This window comes from Psittacula echo (genome assembly GCF_963264785.1).
Source record: "Psittacula echo genome assembly, chromosome: Z".
Classification (NCBI taxonomy): Eukaryota; Metazoa; Chordata; class Aves; order Psittaciformes; family Psittacidae; genus Psittacula; species Psittacula echo.
Window position 1 is genome coordinate 83,321,321 of NC_137742.1, and position 27,877 is coordinate 83,349,197.

General features: G+C 44.7%; 1 protein-coding gene across 10 annotated transcripts in view; it reads left to right on the top strand.

Annotated features, from left to right (window-relative positions):
• The window catches only part of RANBP10 (RAN binding protein 10), a 75,199-nt gene that overhangs the window by 24,989 nt on the left and 22,333 nt on the right, over positions 1-27,877 (top strand). For 9 of the 10 annotated variants that reach the window (XM_080636577.1, XM_080636575.1, XM_080636576.1 and 6 more), the window contains 3 exons: positions 13,633-13,800; positions 20,162-20,184; positions 25,629-25,813. In XM_080636577.1, coding sequence (XP_080492703.1) covers positions 13,633-13,800; positions 20,162-20,184; positions 25,629-25,813 — 376 coding nt within the window. The remainder of the gene's footprint in view (positions 1-13,632; positions 13,801-20,161; positions 20,185-25,628; positions 25,814-27,877) is intronic. The other variant, XM_080636584.1, reaches the window with a different exon arrangement.

Below are 27,877 nucleotides of genomic sequence, written 5' to 3' on the forward strand. Positions count from 1 at the left end.
TGGCCACAAGGGCACATTGCTGGCTCATGGTCATCCTCCTATCCACCAGAACCCCAGGTCCCTTTCCCCTTCACTACTTTCCAGCAGGTCAATCCCCAACCTGTACTGGTACATGGGGTTGTTCCTCCCCAGATGCAAGACTCTACACTTGCCCTTGTTGAATTTAATCAAGTTTCTCCCCGCCCAACTCTCCAGCCCATCCAGGTCTGGCTGAATGGCAACACAGCCTTCTGGTGTGTCAGCCACTCCACCCAGTTTAGGATCATCAGCGAACTTGCTGAGGGTACATTCAGTTCCCTCATCCAGGTCGTTGATGAAAATATTAAACAGCACTGGTCCCAGCACCAACCCCTGAGGGACTCCACTAGTCACAGACCTCCAGCTAGATTCTGCCCCATTGATCACAACTCTCTGCCTTCCTCCTTTCAACCAGTTCTTGATCCACCTCACCACCTGATCATCAAGCCCACACTTCCTTAACTTATCTATGAGGATGCTGTGGGAGACAGTATCAAATGCCTTACTGAAATCAAGAAAAACCACATCTACCGCTCTACCATCATCCATCCACCTAGTTACTTCCTCATAGAAGGCTATAAGGTTGGTCAAACATGACTTCCCATGTAAAACCATGTTGGCTACTCTTAATGACCCCCTCATCCTTGATATGTCTAGAGATGGTGTCAAGAATAAGTTGTTCCATCACCTTTCCAGGGATGGAGGTAAGGCTGACCAGTCTATAATTACCCGGGTCCTCCTTCTTGCCCTTCTTATAGACTGGCGTGACATTTGCCATCCTCCAATCCTCAGGCACCTCTCCTGTTTCCCACGACTTACCAAAGATGATGGAGAGTGGCCTCGCAATGACCTCTGCCAGCTCCCTCAGCACCCATGAGTTTATTCCATCCGGACCCATCGATTTATAGATGTCCAGATTGCTTAACTGATCCCTAACCCAATCCTCATCTACCAAAGCAAACTCCTTTATCCTGACTCCTTCTGGGGCTATAGGAATCTGGGGCCTCTAGGGAGAGTCTGCAGGAGTAAAGATAGAGGCAAAGAAGGCATTCAGCACCTCTGCCTTCTTTATATCCTCTGTCTCCAGGGCACCCGCCTTGTTCAGCAGTGGGCCTAGAAATGCATGGGTAGCAGTGGTCTGAGATTATTTTTGATAGAAACAGGTTTTACTCTCACCTATGATATGTGCTGAAAACCTTAATTAAAGACTTAAATTAAATTAAACAATTAAGTGTTCCCTCCAATTAATAGTTATCCAGCTGATCATGAAAACTTCTCATAAAGGAGCATCTTGCTATGGCGTACTGGGCTGGCTGCGTCTCTGGCTGGATACCTTTTATTTACTATTCACATAATAAAGCATTGAAAACAGATGTTAATGGCAGCATATGCTTGTTCTGCTGTTACCTATGTGGTACATTATAGGCCAAATGATCAAGGGACTGAAGGTTGTGAAGCTATGGAGTTAAGAAAGGCTATTAGCTGTTTCTAGAAGGGCTAAGTGCTAGTAGTGGCAATGCCTGTGCTATGGAAGGGTTTAATGAGGAAAACTCAAATGTAGGTGATGGAGAAGAATCTTATTTTGGGAAATTTCTGAGCTAAATGCCTTCTAGTTGTGTCTGGTTTCTTGCTGGTGATAAATTAAAGAGGCTGTGATGTGCATGCTACGGTTATTAATGCTGTAGAGTACTGTGGGATGAGAGCATCTACGGAAATTGCCTTGGTGGTAGTGGAAGAAGTTACCTTGAAATCATAGAATCATGGAATCCCGTGGTTAGAAAGCACCTCAAGGATCATCTGGTCCAAGATTTCTGCCCAGTCCTTGGATCATCTTTGTGGCTCTTCTCTGGAAGCTCTTCAGCCTGTCCCCACCTTTTTTGTACAGGGGGGACCAGAACTGAGCACAGCACTCCAAGTGTGGCCTCACAAATGCTGAGCAGAGTGGGACAATGACATCTTTATCTCTGCTGGTGATGCCCTTGTTGATGTTCCCCAGCACCCTGTTCCATTTCTCTACCACAGCTGCCCACTGTTCACTCTTACGGAACTTATGTCCCCCAGATTCCCAGGTCCCTTTATCCAGTGCTGCTCCTAGCTGGGGAGATCCCAGCCTGGGCTGCGCTCCGGTATTGTGCAAATCAAAGGACAGTGGTTTCTTGCAAAGAAACCAACTTTGACTATGAACATGCTGTGCAGGAATTGCAAGAAATGCACAAATTTGTGTGTTAGTTTATTGTACCATTCCCTCTTTCTTCCCAATAGGTCTTGGGTTTTGGAGTCATGGTGCTGAAGTGTACTGTGTAGGAGTTGTGGTTTACAGTGGATGGACTCACACAGTTTTTATAAGCAGTTGAGAATACCAAAACAAGAACTGCTGAACTGGCAGTTGTTTTTGTGCAGTTTCCTTCTTGGCCCTCATGGCTGCCACAGCCCCCAGCACTCCTATGCTCTGCTCGTTAGGTGTGCCTCCTCATCAGGTTATCTTGTGCTAGCCTAAACAAGTTGTTTAGGTGGGGCATGTTTTAAAACATGAGCCTTCTGCTGAGAGCTGATATCGGATGAGTTGGCATGGCAGGAGGAGTTGGACATACCTTAGTTCACTGCTTGATGCTTGCTGAATAGTGACACCAGAGCAGTGATGATCAAGTTCCCAAACAAGGTCAGGCCTGACTCTCTCTCCCAGATGTGTTCAGAGGTGGAGAGTATCAAAACCAGCTTCTGAGCCACAGAATAGGGATGAATAACCTTCTGAGTTAAGCGTAAATTTAATCTCATGTTTTATTTATGGCTATTTATGTGAAAATGGGGACTCTATAAAGTAAAAGTGACTGCCTTGTTCCCCTTCAGTTCCACGTCAGTTCATGTGTTTGCTCGTATTGACTGCCTTGTCTGCAGGCAGCAAAACTGCTGCCAGCCGTTTGGGCCAGTTTTTAGGGAAGTGTTGTTTTCTATTATTTTCCCCTGTTTCTGTTGGTCTTTTCAGTTAGACCTGCTTTTGGGCATGCAGACTGCAGGGTTGAATGGAGGAGGCAGACAAAATGCTCAGCTTTCAGTAATCACACTTCACCCTGGAATATTTGGGAATGGGCTTAGCCACATCATTTAAGCTGAACAAAGTCATCAGTCAGTATTTCAAGGCAGTAACCGTAGCCTTGGAAGCTTAATCAAAGAAAATGTTTCCACTGTTAAGTGCTCAGCGAGTAAGGCTGTGGGTAACCCCTCAGGGGCAACCTGTGCCAGGGCCTCACCACCCTCACAGGGAACAACTTCTGCCTAAGATCTCGTCTCAGTTTCCCCTCTGTCAGGTTAAAGCTATTCCCTGTTGTCCTGTCCCTACAGACCCTTGTCCAAAGCCTCTCTTCTAGGTTTCTTATAGCCCACTTAGGCACTGGGGCTGCTCTAAGGTCTTCCCTTAAGGAGCCTTCTGTTCTTCAGGCTGAACCAGCCCAGCTCTCTCAGCCTGTCTTCAGAGCAGAGCTGCTCCAGCCCTCACAGCATCTCTGTGGCCTCCTCTGGACTTGCTCCAACAGCTCCACATCCCCCTTGTGTTATTGCCCCAGAGCTGGAGACAGGACTGCACGGGGGATCTCCCCAGAGAGCAGTAGAGGCAGAATCCACTCCCTCAACCTGCTGCTTACGCTCTGGGGATCCAGCACAGCACACGAGGGATTTCTGGGCTGCAAGTGTAGCCCAGAATAGATAAATGGCAAAACTCCTTATCCAACTTCTTTTTCATCCCAGGCCTACACTGTTTTACACCCCTGCTCTTCTCCCAACCCCCTCCAGTTGGGATGTCAGGGAATATAATAGTTATAATAGTGCAGTGGTGACCTGATCGTGCTAGACAGCTTTTTGAGCCTTGCCTTGTAGATAAGGCCAACCTATTTTGTAGTTGTGCTTTGACCGTGTTGTGCTCTTTACGGGCTATAAATGGTTTGTTGTGCATCTTGATCTTTCTGGTACAGGGAAGACCAGATCATGTTCTGATGCCAGCAGAAGATAACCCATCAAGTTTGTAATCTAGGAGGGTTTGTCATCTTTATTCATTCAAGGAAATAGAATTTTTATCTTGATGACTGTATTCTGTGGTGAGGTGCGTGCTAATTTATAGTGGAATTAATTAATTGACTAATCTCGGGGCAGGGAGAACAGACCATTCCTGTTGACAGGGGTCAACAATAGCCCTTGTTGCAGCCATCCAGAGCCTTCCATTTTGTAATTTTCTCTTTATGAGTCAATGGGTAGTGTCATTTTATATAATTAGGTGTAGACTGTTGTTTGGTGGTGTTTTGAAGGCTAGTTAGGGTGCAGTAGCTGCCAAATGGTAGGAGCTGCTGACCTGGTCTGAAGACCATCATGCCACATCAATATTGTTAAACAGGAAATTTTAGTGTTATTTTCTGCTTGTAGTCTATGGTGGATCAAGAAATGCTGCTTAGCACCCACGTTCTGCTGGGTCTCCCAAATGCTTGCAGGTCTTTTTAGCTGTCCTGGGAGTCTCTTTGATCTTTGGGTTGCTGTGTCCTTTTGGTCTTGCTCTCTTAATATGAAAGTGATGCTGGGATTCCCTTTTTCTTTTTTTCTTCCCCCTCTCTCTTTTGAATGGTTGCCACATTTTTGGTCTTGGATGAGCCAGCTTAATCTGCTGGAAGCCAAGATGAAAGGGAAGTCTGTGGTTGGGATGTGTGCTGTGGTGTGGTGCACTGCACCATTACCCTGGACATGTTCACTGTGATAATACAAAGGCCATGGGACCTGAGCATGTCCAGCCCTACTTTAGGAAGTCTGTCCTGCGTGGGGTGAAGTTTTATATTCTGCTTATGCATTGGTCCCGTAGTGCAGTGTTTAGGCTTCTGTTGCATTCAAAGTCATTTTGCCACCTTGCAGAAGCAGAAGCTGTTACGAGAAAGAAAATGTTGGGGTATTACCAGCCAGGGATTCTTCATTTCCTGGTGTCCCTAGGTAAGTGGGTTTTAGGGACACTTCCTTTTCTTTGACATGTTCTGGGCAAATGTACAGACCCTTGGAGTTCTGCCAGGAAGATGCTATAATATGCTGAGCGTGCTGTTCCCTCATCCTATTCCTGTCTTGCAGCTGGTGGTGTGACTGTGCCTAGAAAATTGTTCCATGTCAGGACCATGCCTCCCCTATTCCCACCACCCGTAATCTATAGCATAGGTTATTTAAACAGGACGATGTGTTGCAACATTAGGAGTTGATCTGATTCGGAAGCATGGTTGAAATGTGACAAAAACCAAATCTACCTCCTTGCCCTCACTCAAGCACCTGATATTTATAAAACTTCATATGGTTTGGCATAAATGCTATAAAACAGCACAGTACAGCTGAGAGGCTGCAGCACCCCAGATGCTTCTTGAGGCAACAGGCTTTTCCTGACCAGGCAATTAGCTTCTACAACTGTAGGAGCACAGGTGCTTGTTTGGCCTTCCCTTTGCTGGGGCGAAGGCATGCTTTGACTGGCTTGAGCTGATGTCCACCAAAGGCATATCCACTGACAGAGTCAAGAGTACTGGAAGATGGTAGAGCAGTCAGTTAGAGGGTGGTTCTGCTTCTAATGTGGTTAACAGCTTCTTCCCCATGTTTATTTCTGTCCTGTCCCTGTCTGGGACTGCTGTGCTCAGGACACTGTAGAAGCAACTCTCAACAGCAACATCCTACTTCTCTCTGCACCATATTCATCTTTTCAGCCTCTGTTTAATGTACCTTCCCCTCCACTGCCACCATGTTTTGCTGCTGCCAAAGGCCATGGCTGGCTGGGAGCAGCAGCCTGCACAGCATGGTGCATAGACATGGCCCTGCCTCCAGCGGGAGCATGCTTCAGCAGCGGCCCTGGGCCCTGCACCTGGCTCCACCCTCCATATCCCATTCCCCAGTCACTGCACAAGCAAAGTTTGTACATCTGTTTCTGCTGGACTTTGGATTCAATAAATGTCATTAAAATTACTTTGTTTGGTTTATTTCAGTGTGTTGACACAAGTTCCTGTCCCTCTGCAGCTAGTGTTTGCATGCTACTTGCCCAGGCATGGGCAGCCTTGGAAAGCTAGGATTGCTCGCCAGAGGAGTGGGAAGAGGAGTGCCACAGGCAAAATACTGGACAAGAACAGGGAGGGAGGGAAATGAAAAGTGTTTCAAAAGACAGAAGAGAGAAGGTAGATGCAGTTAAGATCTGGAAAGATGCAAACCCTGCGTAGAGTGTAGAGCAGACACTGGGGTCTGTCCTGAAGAATAAGCCTCCAAACTCTCCCATTACTCAGGATACAACAGCCACAAACCATATTTACAAATCTGACTCTTTCTGAGGATCTTCCATCTGCTTTTCCTAAGCTCAGATGCATACTTCTGCACCATTGCTTACTGCTTTAGCTGTTTCAGGTTTTCCAGGTTGCAGGTCAAGTCACCATGGCGCTTGTTTGGAACAAAGCCCTGCCTTTGGCAGCAGCTTCTGCACCAGGTACCAGTGACCTTGAACAAACGGACTGAGCTGCAGTGGGACATGTTTCTCCCCTAGAATGCACATGGGTAGGGAATGGTCCATGTGTCAATGTCCATCTGTCTGCCATCATTTCAAGCCTGGCAGGTGCCAGAGCAGGAAGAGTCTGAGGTGTCAAGCTGTAACTTACTTGAACAACCATCTTTTCTGTGATCACTGGGCCTTACACATCTGTTCTTGGCATGCAATCAAACGAGAGCTCAGCACGGATCCTTGTGTATGTTGCCTTCCCCATTCTCCTGTGCCCACTGGCAAGTGTGGCATGTTTGAACCTTGGTGCACAGGGACATGTCAGAACCACAGAAGCACAGAATCAGACTGGTTTGTGTGGGAAGGGACCTTAAAGCTCATCCAGTTCCAACCGCCTGTCATGGGCAGGGACATCTTCCACTAGACCACGTTGCTCCAAGCCCTGTCCAACCTGGCCTTGAACACTGCCAGGGATGGGGCAGCCACAGCTTCTCTGGGCAACCTGCGCCAGGGCCTCACCACCCTCACAGGGAAGAACTTCCTCCTAAGATCTCATCTCAATCTCCGCTCTGTCAGGTTAAAGCCATTCCGCTTCGTCCTGTCCCTGCAGGCCCTTGTCCAAAGCCCCTCTCCAGGTTTCTTGTAGCCTCTTTAGGCAGTGGGAGCTGCTCTAAGGTCTCCTGGAGCCTTCTCTTCTCCAGGCTGAACAAGCCCATCTCTCTCAGCCTGTCTCCAGAGCAGAGGTGCTGTAGATGCTTCAGAGCATCTCCATAGCCTCCTCTGGACTTGCTCCAACAAGTTCTCAGTTCACTTTCTTCTCTGCACTCTGTCAAAGGAGCAGCAGGCTAGCAAAGTCATAATGAAAATACTGCTCTTTGTAATTTCCATCAGGGCACCTTGCATTGTCTCTGTGCTGTACATGGGCTGATGCTACACATTTCTAAGGCTGAGCATCTTATTTGTGTCCTGGTGTTCCTAGATGTGTGATGTAGCCATGATGCCAGTTTTATTCACTGTCTGACAGAAGTTCTGTGTACATTGCTGGTGCTCTCGAGATGGAAAGCTAAAATGCGATGTTATTTCCACAGTGCACAGCAGTAAATGGTGTCCTAGCCCAATAGTGCCACTTCCCTGTTGCAGCTTTGCAAGGCAGAGCCTGATCTTAGATACAAAAGGTGCCCATCACAGGATCTGCCCAAAATATCAAGAGTAGAGCAGGGTTGCCACTGAATGGGCAAGGCAGGGTTGAGCAGGAGTGAGTGGAAGATAGTTGAGGGTACTAGTGCACACTTCGTCCATCTCCAGTGCTTAAGAGTGAGCATGCATGAATTGATCCTGCAACCGTGTCCTGAAGTAACTCAATTCTTTCATGCCATGTGCTCTGGCATTGTGTAATTCTGTCCTGTTCAGCAAGCAGCAGCAATGGGACTTGCTGTTCGGTTTTTTTCACTGTGTGTTAGGACCAAGATAGCCTGCCAAGAAGATTGTTTCTGCTTTTTCTTGTTAGCAGGCCAAACAGAACTTCAGTTTGGTGCTGAAAATGTAAAAATATCCTCCCAAGCCCCCCTCATGGTTTCTGGTTTTCTTTCTTCACATTCTCTGGTTGATTGCACAGTCTGAGCTATTCTGAATCTGTCTGGCTGGTTGCAAATACACCTATCTTGGGTTTGGGGGTTGAAGGGTTCAACTCAAAGGACATCATTTGAACCTCTTTCTGTTCGCTGGCTTCTGAGGTCCTGCCTGCGGAGTGGTTCTGCCTGTGTATTTGCATGTGCACTTATCTTCAAAATGAGCTGTAGTGAAAACAGAAGCCTTAGGAGTTGGAAAGTTTAGGTTCTGCTTTGACTACTGCCATGGGCCAGGTGGCCAAGTCCATACTCTTCTCTGCCTGTCTCCCCTCTTTATATGATTTTGTGCTTTCAAAGAGGGATGGGGAAGGAAAAGGAAGGAATGAACGATCTGCTAACTGGACCCTCCAGCCACTCTAGCTCACTACAGTCTATCAAGTATGGTTCTTTGGGGATCTGTGATCTACTTTTCATAAGAAAAAGAAAAGCACGTTCTGCTATCTGGTCCAGATGTCTGACATTTTGCAAGGAATCTGCACTTGCAATTGAGAATTTTTAGACTTGGTCAGCTGCACATAGGTGTGAAGTATCCATGGCTCTAGACAGCAGCTATCACCCAGAGACTGAAATGGGGTGTTACTTACACCACATAGCCTTGTTGGACTGAGTTACTGGTCAGAAACGGTTCATTCGTAGGTGGTTCCAGGGTTTTTCTCGAAGCAGCTGCCCAGGATAGACTGCACCAGCCCACTGGGGGTGGGAAGGTGAGAGGACCTGGAAAAGAGCTGCAGGAGTGAATCGAGGCCAAAGGTTGCATCGGTGAGATGGCAGGTGGGAATCTGTGTGGAGAGAGCATTGTCACAAGAATGACGATGCGCTTTGGAGTGATGACAGTAGCTTCATGGAAACATCAGTGGTAAAAAGGACAAAAAAGGGAAAATGCTGGTATTAACTCAGAGAGAGCTAGGAAACAGTATAGAGAACAGCTACAGCCTGCTGTCCTTCTCCATGATGCACCTTCATCTCCATTCTCAAAAGAACACTGTAGATCCAGAAAAGGTTCAGCTGCTGATGGTCAGAAATATAGGAAGTAGCTGAATAGGCTAGGAGTCATCAGTCCGTAAAAGGAATGATTATGGGGGATTTTGCAGAGGTCTATATAATGATGTATGTTCTGGAGAGACTGAACATATAGTTTGCCATCTTCTCAAATGCAAGAACTACAGGGTATCAGATACAAGTAGTAGGAGGCATGATTTCATGCTGCTTACAGTTACGCTGTAAAACTCCTTGTTGCAGGGTACAGTGGATGGTATGAATGTTTCCATCTGCTTAAAGGAAGATTGTACAATTTAATGGAAAGAAAATCCTCCAAGTACCAAGGGAGCAGAATCTCCACCTGGCTCAGTGTGTCTCTGCTGAAAGTGGTCACAGTGTTTAGTGAGAGCATGTTACGCACGTGTTCTATGCTTATGCTGTCTCACTCTTAGATAGGACCCTTATCTGGGTTGACCCCATCTTCTGTATGACTGACCTTTATAAGAACTTGTCTTCCAGGTCTCAACAGTGGCTTCTGGAAGTACTTGAGTAGAAGTGGTACAGAAGTTAAAATGTCCAGGCAATTTGTCAGTGTAAGTGTGGGGAAGGCATAAAGAAGTCTGAGGCAGCCCTTATTAAAGCAGTGTTAGGTTTTGTAAAGAAAAAAGCTACTGAGTAACTGGAGGCACGAGCAGTGCCATAGGAGTCAAAGGTTGTAATATCATAAACCTATTACCAGGTGGCGATAGTAAATTGTTAATAATGCAGAAAAGTCCCAAGTTTTTCAGCAAGTGTTTTTGTATTTGGAGAGAAGTTGGAGGACGTATTTGCAAAATATGTGTGATGAGTTACTCCCCACTCTGCTGGTAATTCGAGATAATACCAAACACTTTTGATAGGGTACACTATTTAAATCAATAGGCCCACATGACTTTGACCTAGAAGTATTAGAAGTGCTGATTGTTATTTTTAATTCAGATTATTAGGAAATTCCAGGAGACTGGCTGAAGTTGGCCAGTGCTGGAATGTCCTGGATGCCATTGCCCTCATGTTTATTCTGGGCAGAATTTTAGAAATACTGATGCATTAGTTGATTAATAAATAACTAAAGGTTAGGCATATAATTAATACCGCTCAACTTATGTTTATGGTAACTTCTCGCCAACAAATATGGTTTGGTGTTTTAAGCTGACCATGGTGATTCGATAAGGCTGACAGTCTAGATTTAAAGCACTTAGTAGTATGTCAGGTCCAGATTCAGCATTATACAACTTCTGAGTTGAAAAAGTTAACTCTGTATGTCATTAGCAAAGTGCTGGGTTAGTGACATCTCCTGAACTGGTGGTATTAGTGATTCTCTGGGGAGAGTAAAATTAAAATAAGACTTTGTCCAGGCACTGTTGCAATACATACCACATCTAACACTATCCTCGGAGTGCCTGCTTGAGTGAGTCCAGAGGAGGCCATGGAGATGCTCTGAGGCATCCTCTGCTCTGGAGACAGACTGAAAGAGCTGGGCTTTTTCAGCCTGGAGAAGAGAAGGCTCCGAGAGACCTTAGAGCAGCTCCCAGTGCCTAAAGGGGCTACAAGAAAGCTAGAGAGGGGCTTTGGACAGGAACCTGTAGGGAAAGGGGAATGGCTTTAACCTGACAGAGGGGAGATTGAGATGAGATCTTAGGCAGAAGTTCTTCTGTGTGAGGGTGCTGAGGCCCTGGCACAAGTTGCCTGGAGAAGCTGTGGCTGCCCCATCCCTGGCAGTGTTCAAGGCCAGGCTGGCTGGGGCTTGGAGCAACCTGGTCTAGTGAAATGTGTCCTTGCCTGTGGCAGTGGATTGGAACTGGATGAGCTTTGAGGTCCTTTACAACACAAACTGCTCTCTGCTCTCTGATTCTATGAAGCCTTGCTTCAGTTGCTTCTGACTGCAGTTCATCTCATCAGTGTGTTCATCACCACCTTTGGGAGTACAGCAAGTACTAGTACTGTGAAGCACAAATCTTACAGGAGCAGGAGGAGTTGGGTTTTTTTCAGTAGGATCTGTCGAGATCTGTAGGTGATGAAACCTTTTTTTTTTTTTTCTTTATACTGCAGAACCTATAATGTCAGTGTTGGCGCAAGTTTTTTTTGGAATTGTCCTCACAGTTGAGCACACTGTTGCATTTCTTCTGGTAGCCTTACCTGGTGTGTAATGTGATGTGTAAGCATCTGACTATGTAGTTGTATCTGATGACAAGCTCTTTTCAAATGCTTTTTAAGGCCAGGAATGCTTTTTTTTGGTGAACAGCTAGAAGTTTGCATTTAGATTGTATTATATTAAGTAGCTTAGTAGATAAATTGATTAGAGTTATCATCTGAAGTTACCAACAGCTTCATGAGAGAAGTTCTGAACTAATGCACATGTCACAGGTCTGGTTCTGGGGAGACTAAACTAATAGATCAGCGATGGCAGCCTTCCACAGGCCAGCAGTAGGGAAAATAAAATGGATAATGGAGAAGGGCCACAGTGTTAAAACCTTGGTATTTCAGTGATACTTTTACTGGATAGAGTCTTGGCAGTGGAAGTTTGACAGTAGACTCTAGAGCCCTTATCACTCCCTTCTTTGTTTTTGGCAACCCAATTTGGCATCAGTTTTGAGCTTGCCAAGGGTAATGTCTGTTCTGCTGTCCCTGTCCTTCCTGAAGGTGTTAGGCGGGACTGGTGCTCCTGTTGACAGCTTGTTCGGAGCTGGTCCAAGGGAAGATGGAGCTGACTCTTGGATGTCTCTGTCTGTTCCTGTGGATCTGTGGGACTTAACAGAGGGAATTATTCACCATTTCTAGTCTAGGATTTGGTACGAGTCCTTCACACTTTTCACTGCCAAACTCTGACCGGAGGCCCAAAATCTTGGGCCATGGCATGTTTCAGTCTTGCTCCATTCCCTGAGTCTCCCATTGGCATTCCTGTGGTGTGGTGCAATAAATGGAGGGCCTTGGCCATGCACCCAACGTTTCATGCTTTTCTGAGAAACCCTAAGTCTGTAGGTCAGCCGATGAAGACATCTGAGTGCATGTAACTGAGCACCATTTTACAGGATTAAATTTCTAGTGCCCTCAGGTGGTTGTTGTTGTCTTTGTAGGAAAGTCATGGCTTGCCAGGAGTATTCCAGCCCACCTTCACAGGGCTGCTCTCTGGGCTTTGCAGTGCATTTTTTATCTAGTCCTTTTGCCAAGACCATTGCTCCACATTTAACAGATTCTGCACTACCCTCAGGTTGTACACAGTCAGCGCACTCTCAAAGCACCTTCTTTTGCTTCCACTTCAGTTGGCACTGTCTGCCTAAGGACCCAGACCTATCTGTTTAAAACACAGGTGGTTGTTATTAATGTTATGTCTATTTAGGCTTTTTGATAGAAGCCTGTCTCTCTGTGCCATATGGTTTTGATTGTGTAGTTCATAGGAACACTATAAAGAGCTGGAAAGGTCCTGATTCTTTTTGGAAGTCTTTTAATGACAGTGTGTTGTGCTTTCTTTAAACTCTCTGACAAGACAATTCCTTAGGACTCTGTGGTGTCCATGCTTATGTTAAGGGGGGTTGGAACTAGATGAGCTTTAAGGTCCCTTCCAACCCAAACCATTCTATGCTTTTATGACTCTTCACCTGCCATAGTCTCCCGCTACATAGCAGTCTCTACCTGTGTGGTCTCCTAAGAGAGTTGGGGATAAGCCATCTTGAGCAGTAGTGGCACCTGAAGCTGACACAGGCATGGTCAGTAAATTCAGTTGGCATTCACTGAATCACTCTCTGGCCACAGCTGTGGGAGCACTCTCCTCTGCTAGAGGGAGATGAGAGTCCTGAAAAGATAAGAGCAGTGTGTTACCTGAAGAACACTTCCACTTTTAAAAGATGTATTAATCTCTCTTCTTTGCAGTAGTTACCAGTTATGTCTGGCATTTCTACATGTAGGAAAGTCACAAAAGAATCTACAAGAGAACCGGGGTAGATCAGAACAAAACTAGGAGCTCGGCATGGCGGAATTACTGTGATACATGGAAAAGGGCATGTGGGCAGAATGCTGTCCCTGACCCCAGCTGTAACCATGGCACAGTGTTACTGGCAGAAGAACTAAAATATATTTATGTTAGAATTGACCACTTTTAAAATTGCCAGCTGAGGGTTGTGCTGTATGATGTCCACAGAATGGGAAATGTCACCACCTAAGGAGAACACAGAAATCCTTATCAGCTGTTGGAAGGGAAATATAAATGCAAAAGGTGCCTCTGGCCATTGGGTTACTCCTGTGAGCAGACAATGCTGCACTTGGTGGAGGATTATTTTGTTACTCTGCTGGAAGATGGTGTTAGAGGGAAACACAATTGCTTTATGACTTTTCAGGTAGTGGTATGTGAAAGTTAATATTGGGATGAATCAGGAGTAGGATTAAAAATTTTGAATTTCCTTCCAGAAAATTGTGTTCTGAGGCTATCACTGCTGTGTTGCTCAGCTGAAATGGCTTCACTGCTGACTGGCTCTTTTGTCTTGTCTTGTGCAGGATGGGATAAACATTCCTATGGGTACCATGGGGACGATGGGCACTCCTTCTGCTCTTCAGGGACAGGACAGCCCTATGGCCCTACGTTCACTACCGGAGATGTGATTGGCTGCTGTGTCAACCTCATCAACAACACCTGCTTCTACACAAAAAATGGCCACAGCTTAGGTAAGTAAAGAAAGGTTCTCAGGAGAGGGATGCTTCTGCCTTGCTCTTGCTGCTGGTTACTCTAACACTTGGCATGTGTTGTAACACTTGTCCCACATTTATGGAATAAGAGAGAAAAAACAGCTCTGGGCAGCAGTCAGGAGTTGTAAATTGGCTGCAAGACAGAAATTTCAGCATGTGAAAGGGTTTTTGTGCTGCTCTATCTGTTGAAATAGGTTAGAATTGCATCTCCAGCTTCTGCTCTTTTCCTCTGCTACTGCACAGCTGGGGGAGGTTGGATCAGATGGCAAATGGCTGGGCAACAGAGAAGTAAAGAAGTGGTAAGTTTAGTTAGTGTATTATTCAAATACCTACAAAGCCACTGTATCACTGTCTTTACATTTTTAAAAGGGACTTGTCCATCTGTGAGCCTTAACACATTGGTCCCAGCATTCCCAAAGCTAGACATTAATTCAGCTTAAGAAGTCTTACTTTAAGCACTGGCCTACGATTTGATTCATTCCACAGTTGTTTCAGTATTTCCCCTAAAGTTAAGGACTTCAAAACTTTGCCCAAAGGAATCTCTTACAGATGTTTTCCAGGCATCTGTCATACCTGATTTGCCTGAAATAAAAACTGGTGGCCATTTTCATTTAAAATATCTTTCACTTGGATGACATATTCTCCACCCCAGACAAATTCTTGTCTTTTTTTTTTTCGTCACATAAGACGTGCAGTATATTTTGATAAGTTCATCTCACTTTTTGTGCTGGAATTCACTTGGTTGGGCAGGAACAAGCACTCCTTTCCTTTGCTTCTCCTTGCTGTGTCAGTTCTACTTTGTTGAATTCGAGATGAAGTAACTGGTAGAAAAATACCCCACTTAAAGCATTCAACAGAACAAAAGTTGTTTTGAGTTACTGGCTGGACTGAAGGAAGGAGTGGGATTGGAGTTTGGTGGAGAGTGTGTAATTTCTGGTGTGCTCTTGGAAAAAGTACTGGGCACCCTGGTATTGGAGAGAGATGGACATGCTGGAGAGAGTCCAGCAAAGGCCTGCCAAGATGATGAAAGGAATGGAGCATCTGGGACTGGGAGAGGATTCTGCCCCTCTACTGCTCTCTGGGGAGACTCTCCCCTACAGTCCTGTGTCCAGCTCTGGGGCAACAACACAAGAGGGACGTGGAGCTGTTGGAGCGAGTCCAGAGGAGGCCACAGAAATTCTGTGAGGGCTGGAGCAGCTCTGTTCTGGAGACAGGCTGAGAGAGATGGGCTTGTTCAGCCTGGAGAGGAGAAGGCTCCAGGGAGACCTTAGAGCAGCTCCCACTGCCTAAAAGGGCTACAAGAAACCTGGAGAGGGGCTTTGGACAGGGGCCTGTAGGGACAGGACAATGTGGAATGGCTTTAACCTGACAGAGGCAAGATTGAGATGAGATGTTAGGCAGAAGTTCTTCTCTGTGAGGGTGGTGAGGCCCTGGCACGGGTTGCCCAGAGAAGCTGTGGCTGCCCCATCCCTGGCAGTATTCAAGGCCGGGTTTGATGGGGCTTGGAGCAATGTGCTCTAGTGGAACGTGTCCCTGCCCGTGGAAGTGGATTGGAACTGGATGAGCCTTAAGGTCCCTTCCAACTCAAACCACTCTATTATTCTATGATCTGTCCAAGAAGGGGAAAGGCTGAGAGAGCTGTGGCTGTTCAGCTGAGAAAGCTCAGGGGGATCTCATCAGTATGTGTAGATACCTGAAGGAAGTGTGCAAAGCAGACAGAGACAGGCTCTACTCAGTGGTCCCCAGTGCCAGGATGAGAGGCCATGGGCAAAAACTGAAACACAGGAGGCTTCCTCTGAACATCAGGAGACTAACTGTGAAGGTGACTGAGCATTGGCATATGTTGCCCAGAGGAGTCATGAAGTCTGCTTGAAGGTTTTCAGAAGTCATCTGACATGGTCCTGGGCAACCAGCTGTGGGTGGCCTTGCTTGGGCAGAGGAGTTGGACCAAATGATGACGCATCCAACCTCAGCCAGTGTGTGATTTTTTGAAGATAGCACACTATGCTAGAGGTGTATCATAGATACAGATCTGAGATGTGGGCTTTGCACCCTCAAATCTCAAGATGAATTCTTCCTTTGAGGTAGATGAAGCGAGGTCTGGTGCTCCTGCAGAAAGAACTTTCTGGGGAGACTTGTTTTCAGTTTTGTACCCCCCATTTGTTTGATGGTTGCCTGGAAATGGGGCACGTGCCTTCTGAGAAGCGTTCTCAAGTCTGTGACCCTGCATTCAGCAGCTAGTCCTGATGCTTTGTAACAGGTTAGGAGGTTTCCATTCTTTGAGCATCCTTTGAGACTTGTTTTTAACATTTTAATTCTATAAATGGAGCCTCAATCAGGATCCCAGTGGGGAGTTTCTGAGAGTTGAGTGTTTGATTTGGCTTCTTTTTTGAAATTATAACTGTTTATCAGTCAGACCATGTGTGATGCTGGGGGAATCCTGGTGAAGACTTGTGGTTTACTACCTAGTACGATCAGTCACTGGTGAAGACACTAGGAGTCATTTCTAGTCTGTAAGTATTAGTTTATTGCCCAGATTTCTGTTACCTGGATTGTTCTAAATTTAATTTATAATCTGTGGATGTTGCCCTTGCCAGTCAAGAACTGCAAGGACAAGCAGAGGTGTGAAAGCAGCTGCTGAGGGTGTTGAGAAGGAACTGTTGCTTAGGAACAAGAAAAGTTCCCCCATACAACAGTGACTAAGACACTGAAATAGTTAAAAAGATTTCACAAAATCTCTCCTTTTAGTTGCTGTCCTTGATGTTTATTGTGTTTACACAAAAGTAGTGCAGTGGCTCATGCTTGCTGTTTTCCTTTGTTGGAGGGGGTGGTTTTCCAGCTTCACATTTTTCAACCTGACAGTGCTGTTGCTTTTGACTGCAATAGAAGCATAACAGTCGGGAAGAGGCCAGGTCTTCTGTTTAATGAATACAGAGTTGTTTGTTTGAAGTTTAATTTCTTTTTAGTGACCAGGAGTGTGCAGAGTAGTAGGAAGGGTATTCTAGAAATTGTCCCTTGCTCCATTCTCTGTTCTGTTCCCAAGGCTGTCCTATACCTGGTCTCTGGGCATATGAAGCCAAGCACAAAGCGTGGTTCAATGTCATTACCATACTCGAGTTCTTTGCCTGATGTCCTGGACCCGGATTTTGTTTTTTTTTTTTTTTTTTTTTTTTGTGTCCCAAACAAAACAATGATCTATAAACATTTGGAGATCTTTATAGAAGTAAAGTCACGTGGTCTTTCTTTCTTCATTTTTAGTGCTACTTTTTCTTCAAAGATGGGCTTTTGGGGTGAAAAGCTGTGTTTTCTAATGTGCCATTGAATGATCCCTTGGTGAGCAGCCTATCCCAGCAGTGAGCAATGTTAGTGGGAAGAAACAGGAAAGGAAGGGAATTAAATTACACTATGCTTAGAGAACTACAGTTACACTATGCTTAGAGAACAGCACAAGGAGTCGTCCTTCTCTTTGGCTTTCAGATGTATGGTACAAGACTTGAGATATATGAGAAGATTATAGGTAGGAGACTCTGCTGCGAGTTCACAACTGGCTCATTTGTGTACCAACTTCTCTTTGAGCTGTAGTGGCATAATGGTTGTACTCAGAGAGGAGTGATGATGTGGTTAGAGGAGACAGTGATGGAATTACAAGGAGGTACAAGGGAGTAGCAGACTCATTGCAGGGCAGACCCAACAAAAGCTGCTGCAACATTTTACTGTCTTTTTACAAAAAAAGAAAACCTCAGCCAGGAAGACTGTTGTTAAGTGCCAGTTGTGCCACTGATAAAGAAACACAGCATTCAAGATAAGTGCTCCCCAGTGAATGCTGAGGAGTCCCATGGGCCACTAATCAGTCTCTTACACAGCTTCTTATGGGCACAGAACAGATAGACTTAAGAGAGGAGGTGAGGCAGGTGTCAGCAAAGGAACCAAGAGCAGATGGAGACAGGAACAATGATTTATTTGAAAGTCTAAATGCTTTCTGCACTGGTGGAAGCATATCCTTGAAGATCTTGAGCGTTTCATGATGCTTCATGCTAGCCTGAGAATCTCATTTCTGGGTTCTGTAAACCCAAGGTTTACCTGGAAAGGGATGAATGTGCTTTTTTCTTGATGTTCCCTGACATAAAGCCGGTGAAGCTGTATATGTCTGCTCTTAAGGAATAAGGTCATTGTGTAATACTGCTGCAGATACCAGAAATATTCATAAGACAGTCAGCCCCTTTGTGGTGCCAGTTAGCTTGACAGCAGGGTTCCAGTGCCCTGCCTCTGAGCGTTTGAATTTGTCACTTTTAGCAGAATAGCAGTAGCTTTTTCTTTCCCTAAAGATGTTATTCTCTCTTCACCTTTTCAGCCCTCTCCTTTTCATATGTTAATTAGATATCCCACCTTTTGTTTTCCTTACAGTTTCTTACATTGCTTAACTGATCTTCCATTGTCTCGGTATTTTTCTATTTAATCAGATCCATCAGGAGCATGGTATACGAACTGTTTTCTTGGCTACCAAATTCTGGATGTTCTTGTTGAAGCTAAGTATTGAACTCTGGAGACATCCCACAAAAACTGTTTGACATCATACGTAGTCTTAATTCCCTGTTCTGGAATATGCCCTGAATGTCTTTTGGCTGCTGATAAAATGTTTTCAACAAGTTCTGAGTAGAGTCCTGGCAGTAAAAAACACGGTGTGATGTGGCTAGAAGTGAGGTGAGGGTGAATTAGGAGGGAAAGAGAGAGAAATAGATGAGAGGAGGGAGACCAGTACCTAAAAGGGGCTGACAAGAAGTCTGGAGAGGCACTTTTTACAAGAACAGGTAGTGCCAAGATAAATGGGAATGGCTTTAATCTTTCATTTGACTTAGTTATGTAACAGAGTGCAAAACATACAAATGCCTTAATTTAAAGGCAATGTAATAACTTTATTTATAGAATCACAGAGTAGTTTTCACTGGGACAAGGTCCAAGCTGCCATCAAGTTAATGAAACCATGTTGGCTATTTATTTAGTAAAATATTCATGGGTTTTTTTTTCTGATAATTTCATTTTCAATCTGTGCTGTATCAAATAGTAAATATTTCATGGAATCACAGCGTAGTTTGGGTTGGAAGAGACCTTAAAGCTCATCCAGTTCCAGCCCCCTGCCATGGGCAGGGGCATCTTCCACTAGACCACGTTGCTCCAAGCCCCGTCCAACCTGGCCTTGAACGTTGCCAGAGATGGAGCAGCCACAGCTTCTCTGGGCAACCTGTGCCAGGGCCTCCTTCACCCTCACAGGGAAGAACTTCTGCCTAAAATACAGTCTCCCCTCTGTCAGGTTAAGACCATTCCCCATTGTCCTGTCCCTACAGACCTTTGCTCAAAACCCCTCCCCAGGTTTCTTGTAGCCCCTTTAGGCACTGGAGCTGCTGTAAGGTCTCTATGGAGCCTTCTCTTCTCTGGGCTGAACAAGTCCAGCTCTCTCAGCCTGTCTCCAGAGCAGAGCTGCTCCAGCACTCACAGCATCTCTGTGTCCTCCTCTGGATGAGCTCCAACAGCTGCACATCCCTTTTCTGTTGTTGCCCCAGAGCTGGACGGAGTACTGCAGGGGGGGTCTCCCCAGAGCACAGTAGAGGGTCAGAATCTTTTCCCTTGACCTCCTGGCCTTGCAGGTGCAGAGCATTCTGAAGCTGTGTTCGGGGATAGCCTGATGCTAGCTGGGTGTTGTCTTTGGCCACAACACTGTCAGCCATCCTAGGTAGTGCCTGCCTTTGTCTCAGCATCTCTTTTCTGGCATGCTAAATGTAAATGAAAAGGGAAACTATACACTTCATTTCCGTTTCTTCTATTTGGAACTGTAGCAGTGTAGTTTAGAATGGAGCTGTTCTTGACACACTATTTCTCAGGTGCTCTTGGGTCCTGTTGCATGGCTGTTTCCCAGCAGTAATGCAAAGTTTTGACTGTTCATTTCTGTGTCTCTGGCTAGTAAGAACTAGTTATAGCCTAAATCAAATCAGTGTTACCGTAAAACTCTGTAAAGCCAAAGTGAGTCTTGAAAACAGTTCCTTCATAGTAACAAGGGAGTAAAGAGGGACAAGCAAAGAAAAGAGGAGCTGCCTTTTAGAAAATCGAATTTTTGTGGCAGATGTTGGAAACATTTAGGCTTTTCTCTGAACCTTTCTCCAGATGCAAAACCTTGCAAAGGAGGAGTCTGGGGAGGGAAGTTACTTCCAGATACAGCAGCTCGTGAAGAGCAGGGTCAGAGCTGAGAGTTACTGAAACACAGCAATGTTTTGTAGCATGTTAAGGATGTAGCCAAGCAGGGAGAAAATCCTTTGTCTTTTTAATTTTAATATTTTTCCCCCTACAGGTATAGCCTTTACAGACCTCCCTGTAAGTACACCTCTTTTCAGTATTTTAACTACAGATGCAAACAGAAGGGAGGGGGAAGAGTCTGTGTGTGTGTGTGATTGTGTTTGATGCCTTGTTAAAGAAATGGTAAACCATTACTGAATGATGTGGATGCTTCTTTTTCTGTGACTGTAATCCTGTCCCTGGGTTTGTGGACTACTCACATGCCTTCTCTCATCCCTCATCACCTTTAGAGGGTGAAGCATCTTTTAGATGTGGTGAGGGATCCTTCTGGAATTAAAGCTAGGATTCAAACTTCATTACAGGTCAACGTCTTTCCAGTGCAGATTCAACTGTGGGGAGTGTATGTGCAAAGCCATTGAGTAGCCTCTCATATGTCCCATCAGCAGGCTGGCTGTAGCATGCGTGCTCGTCACACAGGTTTTTGACAAGCCTTCTCCCACGATGAGTAACCAGCTCATGGAATCACTGGAGGAATGTATTTGGCATCCATATGGGGCTGATAGTTACTTTTCTGACTCACCAACTAGTATCAAGCTACTTTTGAGTGCAGTGACACCAGCTGAGTTACACCAGGCAATAGCATCTAGTCAGAATGCAGAAAAGCACGATTTTTGCAGTGGGTCATGAGCAAAACCATGGTTGCTGTTTTTCGGGCTCAAGTGTTTCTAAACAAGGGGCAGATGTTTAGGAAGAGAAGATAAAACAAGGTCAGGCATACACCAGTACATCCACTGCACCCACTTCCTTCACACAAAGAACTTCCTGTCCCTGAGGTTGCACTCCTTTCTTTGTAATTCATAACTCTAAGTGAATTTCCTCTGAGGAATTCCTTAGTTTCCATAACTTAGGACTCAAAAGTGCTTATTTGCTTGGCTGACTTCTGCAGTGTGTGAAAGAAAGCTTGTCCTTGTCTGCTTGGCACCTCCTGCCAAAAAACGTATTTTGTTCTTCTAAGTTTTGCGTCGTGAGAAATAATGCCTAGCATTCCCTGCTCACCTTCACAATGGGATTTCCTGCTTTACCAATCTCTCCCATATCCCAGCCAGTGTCTGTGCTGAAAGATGTTCCAGTTATTTAATTTGCCTTTTCACATCAGCTGTCAATACAGCTTTCTCCTTGGTGCCCAGGCTTACTGAGCCCAGGGCATCCCCCATACTGCTGTTTCTTGATCTCACCGGATCATCCTTACAAGGTCTCATGCTTCTCTGTGTGTCCTTTGCAGAGGAGATGCTGGTTTAGTGATAAACTGGAAGAAGACCTGATCAGATCGTTTTGGAGATCAGCTATTCAAATGCCTTGTGGCAGGGTCTCTAATGGTTGAAGAGTATCTCTCTGCCTTTTACCAGCCTGTTTGCTGAGCTGTTTTCCATGGAAATCTCCTTTGGATTTTACAGCAGCAGCTCATCCATAACTTCCTCTTGCCTGGAAGGAGAACAGTGGCCTTATAGGCCTCCTGCTATTGAGAATTATCTTCTATGAGAGAATTTATCTTTAAAAAGAAGGTTAGAGACACTTGAGTGGGTCATTTCACCTCCTGACTGTGAATGTGAGCAAGAGCAGCAGACTTCTGCCCCAGTGTGGCTTTTGGATGTTCCTCTTCATGTGCTAAATGGCCTGCTGCTGTGTTGGCTGCACATGACTTCTGTCAGTCCCGTTACCCTTTTCCAATATTATTCACTTGAATTTCTGCCTTCTTGCTTCACCCTTGCAGGCACCTCTCTATTCCATGTCCTTTTCTGGCCTTTTTTGCTCCCTTGGTGCTGCCTGGCTTCTTTGTTGTTCTTCCAACCAGTTCAGGTTGCTGCCCTTTCCTGAAGAAGGGAGTACCAAACCCAAGACAGTCTTTTGGTTTAAATATAATGACTATTGTCAGAGACTGTAGAAGTCTTGAGGTAGTAGGGAATCGGAAGCTGGTGTAACTTGCAAGTGATATTTTTCACCCAGGCTTGAACACAATGTGCATGTGTAAGGTAAAGAAAACATCCATTTTATGAAAGTTATGCAATGTAATCTGTGTTCTTTACCTGCTAAAGCCTCAGTCTAAAAATTGAACTGGAAGCAGGAATGGAAGCAGCAGCCCCACCTGAGTGACCTTGAGGGTTCTCTGCTTTGAGCAGCTTGACATACAGTTTTGGCTCTGGCTCTGTTCCATAGCTAACTCCTGAAATCCCCCAGGAAGGAGCTGCAAGAGGAAGGTATTTTCTTATATTCCAGCCAGTGCGATGAAGCTGACTGGTAGCACATGTCAGTGAGAAGCTTAGATAGTAGACTCCATCAATTTTACCCCTTTTAAACTTAAATAACTTTTAGGGTTGACTTGTCCATGAGATTACACAAAGAATTAATTTGACCCTTCAAAACATTATACCAGTGTAGAAATTGTTTCCTTGAAGTGCTTATTGCAAAATTCCTCTTTTCGAGGCAAATGATGAAGACAATATTTTGCAGTATTCACAATACTAGGAAGTTGGAATGGATACTTTCAGCTGAAAGCCACATTTTGTTGTGATAAGTCACACATAGTGAAATGTATTTGCTTCAGCTTTTTTTAGTTCCCTCTAAAGAGTCTTTGCATTTCTATGAAAATACTGTGTGGGATTAGCTTAGGCTGAAATTAATGGAAGAATAACTGCTTGCAAATAGAAGGAAATATCCCACAGAGGGATTTTTCCCCTTTTGTACCAGTTTAAGTCAATCCTGGGGCCCAGCTGTCGTATTTACACAAGCCCATATAAGGTTCATCCTGCCTGCCTGTTTGCTGAAATGTGGAAAAGCAGGATGTGGAAGAGAACAGGGTGGGATTGCAGAGGTGCAAAGGGACAAGGGGGTTAAAAACCAAGTCAAAATGAACTAGGAAGCTGTGAGCAGCTAACCAACATCAGAGGCAAGAGGTGATCCAGATGTTACAGGGAAGGTCTGAAGAACTTGGCAGGACAAGCATCTGCCTGGTCAGTGGGCTCTGGGGTGACATCTCCCTGCATCTGGCAGGGTGGTGAAGGTATGTGTAGTTTCCATCTGCTAACCAGAGAGGACATGTCTCACATGTGAAAAATGGAATTTTAACTTGGAGGTGATTTGAGAGCAGTTCAGGGTGGGCAGCTTCCCCTCAAAGATGAACACACCCCAAAGTGTCTGAAAAATATGTGATATGTTGTAACTGAAGGATTTTTACTTCTAACTTCCAGGTATTATGGGTGTTTGATTGCCGGCTTTGGATGTCCTTGGTTTCATAATACTAAAAAGCTAAGTTAATAAAGAAGTTGACATTATGGACTGTGGAAAAGATCTGATCCCTCGTTACAGATATTTCCTTGTCAGCAAGGTTTGAAAGAGGAGAAACTGACTTCAGACACAGTGTTTTCCTCTGGTAGCTCTTCCTGTGCCATGCTGTTATTTTCTTTGCACACCTCTAACCCAGCGACTTCCTTGGTGTAAGAATAGAAAAGGAGGAGGTGTGCTGAGTCAGCAGTGATGTGGTCATCTTCATTTCCAGCCTCTATTTATAGATTCATGTTTTTTCCTTAGTTTTTTTGAGATTCAATCATTTCAAAGGTAGAGGAGGTTGGTCAGGACCTTATCCAGTTGAGTTTTGAAAATCTCAAGAGGACAGAAGTGCTTCCGTCTCTTTGGAAACCTGTTCCAGTCCTTACTCATCCTTACAAGGAAAAATTTCTTCCTTAAGTCCCATCAAAATTTCCCTGGCTGCAGCTTGTGCCCATTGTCCTTTCACTGAACACCCTTAAGAAGAATCTGTCTCCATCTTTTTTATCACATCCCTTTTGGAGTGGAAGACTTGCAGTTAGATTTTCCCTTTTGTCTTCTCCAGCGTAATTCCCTCAGCCTCTTCTTATGTGTTGTGCACTCCAACCCTCTTATCCTCATAGCAGAACCCTTCTGGGCCCCATTTGTGCATTTTTCTTGTCCTGGGGATGTGGATATGGAGGTGGAGAACCAGGTATGATACTGCAGATGTAGCCATGCCAGCGAAAGCAGAGAGAAGTAATTGCTTCCCAAAACATGCTGGTTCCATTTTTGCCAATGGGATTAGGATTCTGCTGAGTTCTGCTTCATTAATACATTAGTATAAAGTAATCCACAGCAAGGTTTCAAGGGGCACTCAGTGACATTGCCAGTATCTCAGGTCTCTGCAATAGTGAAAAACGAGCTGAATAAATGTTCCAGATAACTGCAGGGAAACCCATGCCCCTTACTATAGAGGAGGAGAGAACTTAGGCTTTCTTTCAGTAGACCTCGCTGATTTGACCTAGAGGGAGAGGTCTGCCCTTCTGCTGATCTAATGTCTGACATGAGTTTCACCATGAGCAAGAACCAGGCACCTTCCAGACTCTAATTCCACTGCGGACATTCATGTGCCTTGCCCAGAGTCTGTTTTCTGGCTGGGTCGATATCCAGCGTGTCAGAGCAAAGTGAGAAAACCCAACATGAGTGAGTGAGCGGCATGGGAGAAATTTTTCCCTGAACCCTGCAAGCAGTAGCAGATGCTCTGAAGCAGAGGATTGGTGAAGTTTGTGTTGCAAACAAAAAAGTAATTTGTGCTGCAGAAAAGTAACACGACAGCGAATGAAACATGCTCTTAGAAAATGTGGTCCAGAGTATGAGAACCAGGCACCCCTACAGCTTTTCTGATGCCATTTCTCTTTTCCGCACGTTTAATTGGCCCAGGTATTCAATTTGTATCCAGAAACTTATTCTTAAAAGAGCTTAAATTCAGAGAACTTCTGGATAGACTTTGACTACCTATTCTCAATTAGATCATTTTTGGAAGCAGAATTGCTGGCTGAATTTTAGAGGTCTGTTCATAGTGGTAATTTTTTCTTTTCCCCGTATTCTGCTGGTGAGTGAAAGCTTCCATTTGGATCCACAGGCTTGTTCTTAAAATGAGATTCATCATCAGCAATGGAATTTCTTGAGTGAATGACTTGCTTTCTTGGGGCCATCAAAGACTTAACCTCAGAGCTCCATTACCAGCCATTCCCTTGTCATCAGAGATGTAAAATATTCAGAGAACAGCTGCCAAGAAATAAGAGAAATCTGTCAAAAAAAAAGAAGAACACATAGATCTGTTGATTGACATAATGCACCTTCCATTTTTGTTCTTCTTGTTGGTAATCTTCTTACTATTAGCTGCTGGCTCTTGCATTTTGGTAGAAATTGCATAGAAAACTAAGCCAGGAAGTGGACAGGCCATGGGCAGCAGCCATGCTGTCAATCACTGAGTGCTGGGAGATTGAATCCATGGCTCTATAGTTTTATGCAATAGTTTTCAATAACTGCACAGTAAGTTGTGGGGCTCCTTGAGAGGTCCCTAACGGGCTGTTGCCCCTCCCTACTCCAGTGCATTGTTCAATATAAAGAGCAGCATTTCTGTCTTACCAAACTGTGTAACTAGGACAGAAGGCTGGGTTTGATAGAGGGTTGTTTTTTTTTTTCTTCCTTCCCAGTCAAATCTCTACCCTACAGTGGGTCTCCAGACTCCAGGAGAGATAGTCGATGCCAACTTTGGGCAGCAGCCATTTGTGTTCGACATTGAGGACTACATGAGGGAGTGGCAAGCGAAGATTCAGAGCACCATTAAGCGGTTTCCCATAGGAGACAGACTAGGCGAGTGGCAAGCCATGCTGCAGAAGTAAGTCACTGTTTTGGTGTTCAGCTTCCTCCGTTCTGTTAGGCTGTAAATACTTTATAATGCTAATTTATGCATTCTTACGGCAAAAATTGCCAGGCAGTGCATTTTGCTCAAGTTGTTTTACCCTCTGTTTTGTTCTTTGATAGTCTTTCCTATGTAGATTGCTGCTGTTTCAAATGTAAAAGATATGGGAGAAGTTTTCAGCCAAAGACTGCATGAAAGCTTGTAGAAATGGGGGAAGATACACTTTGAGGTGGTCTCAAGGGGAAAGGGGTGGAAAGGATACCATAAAAACTCTTAACATAGGAGAAAAGCCAGTATGTAAGTCAGCTGAATTGAGAAATGAAAGAGCAAGAAAGAGCCTAAACTAGAGGCTTCCAAACCCAACTTAACTGAAGACACGGTTACGGCACTTTGTAAATGTATGAATATTGAATGCATTTCCAATGGCAAAAAGGAGTGAGTGGAACTTGGTGAGAACAACTAACAGGAGTTGTCAGAGGTCAAGAATATCTTCTGTCTGAAGAAAGACCCAACTGACTAAAGCTCCACAGCTTGGAAACAGGTAATTGGGGAAGGTGGACTGTAGTTGTCTGTTGTCAGTCATTCACACCATAAAGGGCATGACTAGAAAGTGATTATTCACTATTTCTCAAACCACAAGAATTAGAGAAAAACCATCTTCTCACTTAAAAACATTTTTTTTTATTCACTGAAACTGTGGGACTTGCTGCAAGAAGTAGTGGGAGTTTAGGTATAAGTAGATTTTTAGATACACATTTAAGTATTCACAGTAATTCACGGAGACCAATTCCATGGTGGTATTTTAAACCCCCAGGTCTGTGGCTGTTGGTTCTGTCTCTGATTACAGGGAGCTCTATGTTTCACCTTTTTATTATATTCTTTCCCTAAACAGCTGATGCTGGTCACTGTCATCCAGGAGACTTAGATGCAGTGATGATTGCATCCATGTGATCATTCTTGTTTTCTGTTAGTCTTGTATTTAGTTATTTGCAGATAATTCAGGGCAGCCAGCAAAACCTTTGAAAAACAACTAGCAGAAGCTATTGAAAATAATAATATCTTTCTTTACGAAAACAAGGAGCAGGAGGCCTGCCAGAGAGTTTGTAGGGCCTATAGGAAGACTGCAGTATAAAAAGAGACCTTGTGGAGGATAAGACCATATGCAGTTGAATTCTTTGCCTGTGTGACCAGAAATCAGGTAGGTTGTCATACTGGAATGCTTCTTTGTGAGGGACTTGGCAGAGCCTGTGTCTGGAATTGAAGTGTCTGTCAAAGAAGCACTGGAAGAAATAGGCGAGTGAAGAAAGTCTGTGGGTTCAGATATTTGCCTAGAGTCCTAAAGAGACTCAAGGAGAAAACAGGTGTACTTGTGGCTGTGGAACAGAGTTTCTTTCCAAACTGCCTAGGGTCAAAAGACGGGGAGGATGATGTGTATGATGCCATGTTTCATGAAGGGTTTCAGAAGAGTGTCAGGCACAAATAGGCTGAGAGAACCTTGATGTCTGACTTGGACAAACATGTAAAAGCACTACAAAGTGTAGATGTGTCGGGCTCATGCAGAAATAGGATGTGGGTTTTGCAAAGAGGAGCCTGCAGACACATTGATACGGTTGTTGGGCTGCTGTCTTCATCTTGGAAGACCAAAAGGCTTTTGAGAAGTTCCCTTGCTGCAAACTAAGGGGGGACTATGCAGCCAGAGGCTAATGTCCAATGTTGATTATGAGTTGTTTAAGAGACAAAAGAGGGAATGATTGGGCAAGGAATTGTTACTTTGGGATGACGAGACTGTAGAGAGACTTGGATGCATGCTGGTAGTGTCTGTGGTGTTGAGGATGTTAAGAAATGGATGGGAAGAAGAGACTGTCCAGGAAGGAATGAGATCTTTGGGTTATGATGAATCACAGAAATGTCAGCTCCTTTTTTTTTTTTTTTTTTTTGTAAAAAGCAGGTTAAAATAAGTAATGTAAGGATTTGTCAGGGGAAATACAGAGGCCAAAAGATAATTCTGTCACTGTGTGAATATGTGGTGCACCATTAATG